Source organism: Ipomoea nil, unplaced genomic scaffold (assembly GCF_001879475.1).
Source record: "Ipomoea nil cultivar Tokyo-kokei standard unplaced genomic scaffold, Asagao_1.1 scaffold1850, whole genome shotgun sequence".
In the NCBI taxonomy this organism is placed as follows: Eukaryota; Viridiplantae; Streptophyta; class Magnoliopsida; order Solanales; family Convolvulaceae; genus Ipomoea; species Ipomoea nil.
The window spans coordinates 1-7064 of record NW_017618278.1 but is presented as its reverse complement, the minus strand read 5'-3'; the positions used below and the strand labels follow the sequence as shown (position 1 = coordinate 7064).

General features: G+C 63.4%; 1 protein-coding gene across 1 annotated transcript; it reads left to right on the top strand.

Annotated features, from left to right (window-relative positions):
- Nucleotides 1-791: 791 nt before the first annotated feature.
- Nucleotides 792-7058, top strand: LOC109193286 (filaggrin-like; the record flags this gene model as incomplete). Its single annotated transcript, XM_019344145.1, has 2 exons — nucleotides 792-2920; nucleotides 3061-7058. Coding segments are annotated over 2 exons (6127 nt in total), but the record flags the coding sequence as incomplete, so codon positions are not given.
- Between the last annotated feature and the right edge of the window lie 6 nt (nucleotides 7059-7064).

The following is a 7064-nucleotide window of genomic DNA, read 5'->3' as shown; positions in this document are numbered from 1 at the left end:
CCGAACCACGAGAAAAGGCCGCGCGCAGGGACAGACCGCACGGACAGAAGGCGCGCGAGCGAGCGAGCGGAGCCGACGAACCCGGGGACGAGGCACAGGGAAGCGGAAGCGGCCGGGGGGAGAGGGGGGCACGGAGGCAGGGACGCAAACGGCGCGAGCGGAAAGAGGGAAGGAGGCGAAGCAAGGGGGACGGGGGCAGGGAACAGGCGAGCAACGGGCGACGGGACACGAGAGGGAGGAGCAGCGGGAAGAGGGGGGAGAGAGGGAGGGACACCAGCGCCGGGAGAGAGGCAAGAGAGCGCGGGCACGGACACGGCAGCGGAGCAGGAAGGACCGGCAGGGAGGCAAGGAGGGGGGGCAGAACGCGGGACAGACGAGGAGGCCGCGGGGCAGGGGAAACGGACGCGAGGGACGGGGACGGAGAGGGGAAAGGACCAAAGAGGGAGGAGGGGGAAAAAGGGGAAAGGCGAGGCACCCCCCCCCCCCCGCGAGACGGGCACCACCCGAGCGGGACCAACAAGGGGGAGCAGAGGGGGGGCGAGGGGAGGCAAGCGGGGACGGCGAGACAGAGCGCGAAAAAGCAAGAGGAGGAAAAGAGAGAGGGCGCGGGCCCAAAAGCGAGGAGGGGCCGGAGAAAAAGGGGAGGAGGGGAAAAGGCGCAGGCAGGGACAGGGAGCCGCAGGACAGGAGGAAAGGGGGGAAGGGGGACAGGGGGCCGAGGGAGAGGGGCAAGGCAAACACCGCAGCCGGACAAACAAGGGACACGCCACAAGACAGGCCAAAACCAAAAGGGAAGGGGCGCGGGAAGAGAGAACAAGAAAGAACGGGGACAAGAGGGCCAAGGAGAGGGGGGGAAAGCGAGCGAGGACACGAGAGGCCAAAAGGGCGAAAGGGCAAGCCGCGAAGGAAGGGGGGGAAACGCGCAGGCAAAGGGGGGAAGGAGACGAGCAAGAAAAGGAGAAGAAGCGCACCAGAGCAGGAAAGAAAGGCGAGGAGGGCAAAAGGCGAAACGGCGAGAAGAGGACCGACAGGGAAACAAGAGGGGCCAAAAGCGGAGGAGAGAGGAAGGAGCGGGGAAAAGAGAGGAAGCAAAAAGAAAGCGCACGCAAAAGGCGACGGGGGCGACCAGCGACAGGGGACAGGAAGGGCACGGCCAGGAGAGAGCAGAGGGAGCGAAAAACCCGAGCGACCGAGAAGCGCGGGAGGGAGCGAAAAGCGGAGGAAGGGGAGAGGAAAGCAAGAGGAGAGGAAGAGCAGGAAGAAAAGAACAACGCACGGAGAGCCGAGCAACCAGCAACCGGCAAGGGCAGGACAAAAGGGGGAAGGAGGCCGAAGGAGCAAGGGGCGCGCGGGGGCAAGAAAGGGAGGAAAGGCAGGAAGAGAAGCAACGACAAGAAAAAGCCACAAGGGAAAGCGGGGAAGGCAACAAAGAAGGCGAAGAAAGAAAGGGGGAGGAAGAGGCGAAGGGAGGCGACAACGGGAGAAAGCCGGGACACGGGGCAGCAAGGGGCCACACCCCAAGGGAAGGAAAAGGCAAGAGACAAAGAGGGCGAACGCGCAACAGGAAGAAGGCAAGACCCAAAGAGAAAAGGGCACAAAGGAGAGAAGAAAAGCACGGAGGAGGGACCCACGGGAGAGAAGGGAGGCAGAAGAAGCGGCAAGGGAGGAAAGGGACACCGCAAAAGGAGGACAAGGCAAGGGGGGGCAGGAGCAGCGCCAACAACGCACCCGACGAGGACAGGGGGCGGAGGGCAAAGGGAAAGGGAAGAAAAGGAGGGAACAGCGAACGCGGAGGAGGCGGGCAAGGCGGCAGGGGCGAGAGAGGCCGGCGGGCACGGAAGGGAAGAAGGGCAAACCGGAAGGGACACGCACGCGCAACGCAAAGAGCGCAAGGGCGGGGGAGGCGCGAAAAAGAGCAAAGAAAGGAAAAAGGGCAAAAGGCGCGACGGGAAGGGAAAGACGGGAAAGAGAAAAGGAGGGGCGGCAAGAAGAGGGGAAAGCAAGGGAAGGGAGAGAACACAACCGGAGAGAGGGGAGAGCAACAGGGACACAGGCAGCCAAAAGAAGGGACAAAAGGGGAAAGAGGCAAAAACCCGCAAGGGAGAAAACCGGACGGGGGAGGAGCCAGCGGGGGCGCAAGCCGCCAAGAAACGGGGCCAAGGCGACGACGACGGGAAAGAAGAAAGGCCAAGGAGGAAAAGGGGGAAAAGGGCAAGAAAGCACAGGGAGACAAGGAAGGGGGACCAAACGAAGGGCAAAAGGAAGGCGGGGAGGCCGAAGCCGCAAAGAAACAAGAGGGCGCCGAAACAGGAGACAAAAAGGCAAAAGGGGGGCCGAAAGGGAAAGACACCAAGGAGGCGAGGGCACAAAGCCCGCAGAGGAAAAGGGGAAGGAAGCCAAGAAGGGAGGCAGGGAGAGGGAGCCCGCAAACAAGAGGGGGGGGAGGAGAGGAAACCAGGGACGAAGGCCAGAGGGAAGGCCGAGCAGAGGCGCAAACAAGCGACGCCCACGGGCCAAAAAAGCGAGGAAAGGGGCAAAAACCGGCACAAAAAAGGGGGGCAAAAAGGAAAGAGGAGGAGAAGGGGGGAAGGGGGACCAAGCACCGAAACGGAGAGCAGGGAGGACAAGGGGGAGGGGGGGACCAAAAAGGACGAACACCCAAGGACCCAAAGCAAGGGGGGGACCGAAAAAGGGGGAAGGGAGGGGCAGGAAGGGGGGGACGGCGAGAGGGGAGGGCGAGACACAGGACGGGAAAGAAAGCGAGGCGGGGGAAGCGGAAAAAGAGCGAAGGACCAAAAGGCGGAGGCGGGGGAAAGGAACGAGACGGCAGAACAAAAGGAAGGGGGACAAGAGGGCGAAAGGGGGGAAAAGCGAAGAGGGAGCCGGGGGGAAGGGCGAAAAGGCAACGGGGGAGGACAAGGCAAGGGGGGACAAAGGAGAGCGAGGAGAGGGCGGCAAAGACAAGGGCCAAGGGAAGAAGAAGGCCGCGGGAGAAGGGGGCGCGAAGGAAGAAGGAAGAAAAAGAGGGAGGGGGGGAGGGGAACACAACAAAAGAAGCAGGGGGCGACGAGCAAACAACGCACACGCAACAAGGGGGGAAGGGCACAAGAAGGGAAGCAGCGAAACGGCAAGACGAGCAACAAGCGAGCAAGAAACAAACGCGGGAAGGGCGACCCGACAGGGGGACAAGAAAGAGCAAAGAGGGGAGGCGGGCCAAAGAGGAAAGCAAAGCAAGGCAGCGGGCAAAGCCAAAGCGCAAGAAGCGACAACAAGACCGCGAAGGCGACGACACAGGGAGCGAGGCGGGCCAGGAGACCCAGGAAGGCGAAGGGGGAAGAAAGAGACACGAGGGGGGGGGAGGAGGGGGCCAGGGACACAGGGACGAGAGGGCGCAAAAGAAAAAGGAAGGGGAGCAAAAGGGGCCAGAACGACGCAAGCGACGACAAAACGAGAAAGACGGGAAAAGGGCAAAAAGCCGAACGGAGCGGGGAACAGGAGGGCGGGAAGCAAGGAAGGAAGCCGACGGCAAGGCGCAAGGAAGGCGACAGCAAGGAGCGGCCGCACGGACACCGCAACAAAAGGGGGGAGCCGAAAGAAGAAAGAGAACGCGAAAAGAAGCCGCACGAGGGAGGAGGACGGCAGCCGAGCGACCGAAAAGAGAGGGGGCGGAAGCAAGCAACACCGCGGGCGACACGCAAAAGCGAAGCGGGAGACACAAGGCGGACAAGAAGACGCCGGACGAAGGAGGGAAAGGGAGAAAACCGAAACGCAAGGAGGGCAGACGGGGGGCAGCAAAGGGGGAGGCGGAAGAAGGGGAAAACAGAGCGAAAGACGGGGGAGGAGCGGGCAGAGGAAGGAAGAGGGGGGGAGAGGCAGCGACCAGCAAAGCAGGCAGAGGAGGGAACAAGAAAGCAAGGGGGGGAGAAGAAGCAAGGCAGGGGACAGGGGAGGAAGCGCAGAAGAAGGAAACCCAGAGCAACAAAAAGGAGCAGGAAAGGGGCAAGGGGAAAAAGCAGGGAAGGAGACGGACAGAGCGGGGAAAGAGCAAAGGGGACAGGGGAGGGAGCAAGGGGACAGGGAGGGCAAGAGGGAAGGACACGGGGAAGCAAGGAAGAGCCACACGGGGAAAGCAAAAGGCGCAAGGGGAAACACAAGGGGGAGAACAAGCGGAGGAGCAAAAGGGAGCGACCGCCAACGGACCGACGGAGCAAGGAAACGGGGAAAAGCCCAGGCAACCGACAACCGGACGGGAGAGGGCGCAAAAAGCACCCGCCAGAGCGAGGAAGGGGAGAGCCACGAGAAGGAGGAAAAACAAGGGCCGCAAAGAGACAGACGGGAGGGGCGGGGGGCGGGCGCAGGGGGAGCCCACAAGCAGGGAAGAAGCGCGAAGGGAGCCAGAGGGAGGAAGGCAAGGCAAGAAGAGCGGGAGCAAGGGAAAAGAAGGGACGGAGGGGAAGGAGGGCCAAGACCGGAAAAGGACAAGGGAAGGGGAACAAAAGGGGGCGGCGGAAGAAAGCAAAGGAGGAGGGAAGGGGCAGACGAAAGAAAGCACGGGAGGGGCAAAAGGAGAGGCACAAGAAGAAGGCAGAGACGGCGAGGAAACGGGGGCACCCGGGGCAAGACGAGAAGCCAGCAGAAGAGGGCGAGCAGGAGGCCGCGGACAAGAAGGGCACGGGCGAGCAAAGGGACGGGAAAAGGGCAGGGGGAAAGGGCGGACGGGAAGAGGAAGGCGACGGGGAGACAACCGCCCGGGGGCGAGGGAAAAGGGGAGAGGAAGAAGGGCGACAGAGGAAAGAAGGCGGGAGAGGGGGGAAAACAAGCACCGAGAGCGGGGGAGGACACGCCGAGCAACGGGCCGAAGGAACGGGGGGGGCACAAAAGGCCGGGGGAGAAAACCGGGGGAGAAGGCAAGAAAAGGAGCACAGGGGAGGGGACAAAGGGAGGGGAGGAGAGGAGGGGGGAGGACGAAGAAAACGGGAGGGGAGAAAGGGGCCAAGCGAAGGCAGAAGAAGGGCGAGAGGAGCAGGAGGGGAGAGGGGAACGACGGGCGGGGAGGACAAGGAAAGCAACGCAACGAAGGAAGAGGCAGCAAGCAGGCCAAAGACACGAAAAGAGCGGAGAAAGAAAGGCGGGCAAGAGGGAAAAGCCGCAAGCAAGAGCCCGAGGAGCACAGCGGGAAGAGGGGAGAAAGAGGAGGAAGGCAAGGACGGGGACGAAACAAAAGAGCGAGGAAGGAGGGGAGCAGGACGAGACCGCACGGCAAGCCGACCAGAGAGAGCGGACGGCAGGGGGAGGAGGGGCGAGGGGCCAGGCAAAGCCAAAAGAAAGGCAGGGCGGGCGACCAAGAAAAGCAGCCGAGACCGAAAAGGAACAGGCAAGGGGGGAGGAGGGGAGCCCAAAGGAAGGGAAGGGGACACGAACGGGGGGCGCAGAGGCCAGAGGGGCAGGAGGGAAAAGCGAGCGAAAAAGGACCGCAGGGACAGGCCAGGGCGGAGGGGGAAGAGGGGGAGCAGGGGGGAGCAAAAAGCAAAACGCCAGAGCGACAAGCACAGCCGAAGCGGAAGAGAGAGCCGGCGGGGAGGGGGGGCGCGCAAAGGCGGGGGAGGAAACAACAGCGGAAAGAGGAGGGCGGGAAGGGGAAAAGGGCAACAGACGGGGGGACAAGACAAGGGCCAGAGCGAGAACACACAAGCCGGGGGACAGGCAAGAACAAAACACAGGGAGGGGAGACAGCAGGGGAGCCGGGAGCAGGGCGAAAAGAAGGAAGGAGCAAGGGAAGACAGCCCGACCGAGAAGCAAAGAGCGGAGAGGCGCACAAAACCGCGGGGGGAAGCAAGAGGGGCGAAAGGAAGACACGAGAGGGCAGGAGGGAAGGGAGCGAAGGGCGAAACGCGAGGGAAAGGAAAAGCGCAAGGGGCAGCGGAAAAGGCGGGACGGGGAGCGGAGGGAAGGCGCGGGCCGAGGGGGCGCACAGGCAAAAGGGGGCACAGCGGAACAGGGAAGGCGACAGCGAAGGAAAAAGCAGAGAGGCAGGCAGGGCGAAACCGGGGAGCGAGCGACACGAGAGGCACAAAGAAAAAGAGGAAGAGCGACACAAGCGGACCAGGGAAGAGGGGACAATGAGGGGAGGAGGAGGGGGAGCCGGAAAGAAGAACACCGGGGAGGGGAGGGGCCAGAAGAAAGAGGCGAAAAGAAGCAAGGCGCGGGCGGCCAAGCGACAGAAAAACGGGGAGAGAGACAGCACAGAGGAGGGGCGGAACAGAGGGAGGCGCGAGGAAGGGGAGGCAGGGAAAAGCAGGCCGAGCAGCGAAAGGGGGGCGCCACAGCAGCAGACAAAGGGGAGGGAGAGAAGAGAACCGAAACGAACGAGCAGGGAGGGCAAAGGGGGGAAAGCAGGGGAAGAGCAAAAAGACCCCGCACGGAGGAAAAGGCAACAGGCAAGGGGGAGGAGAGGGGGGAAAGACACCGCCGGGCCACCAACCGGGCGAAAGAGCCACCAGGACACGCAAAACGCGCAAAACCGGACAGCGGCCAGAGCCGAAACAGCGCAAGCGGCAGCGCGGGCAAAGCGGCAAGCGCCGCAAGCGCGAAAAAGACCAAGCACAGGAGGGCGGCCAGGGGAGAGGCAAGCGCGCAACCGAAGGAAGAACACGCGACACAACGCAAGCGCACCGAAGCGAGCAGGGGGAAGCAAGGCCAGGAGGAAGGGGGGACCCGCAAGGAGGGCGCAAAGAAGCCGAAGAACGCGCAAGCGGCACAAAGAAGCAGCCAGGCACGGCAACAAAGGAAGCGCAGGAGGGGAGGGGCGGAGCCAGACGCAGGAGGGGAGGAGGAAGAGGGAGCAGAGGGGAGAGGGAAGGCCAAGGGGGGGGAGGGACCAGGAGGCCACCGGGAAGGGAACGCGCAGCACCAGGGAGGAACAAGAGGGGCACACAACCGGGGGACGGCCGAGAGCGAGGCCAGAACAACCACGGGGGGACGGAGAGGGGCACACAGAGGAGCACACGGAAAGGGGGACAGAAAGGCGGAAGGAGAAGGCGGCGCGCGAACCAAAGCGGGCCGGG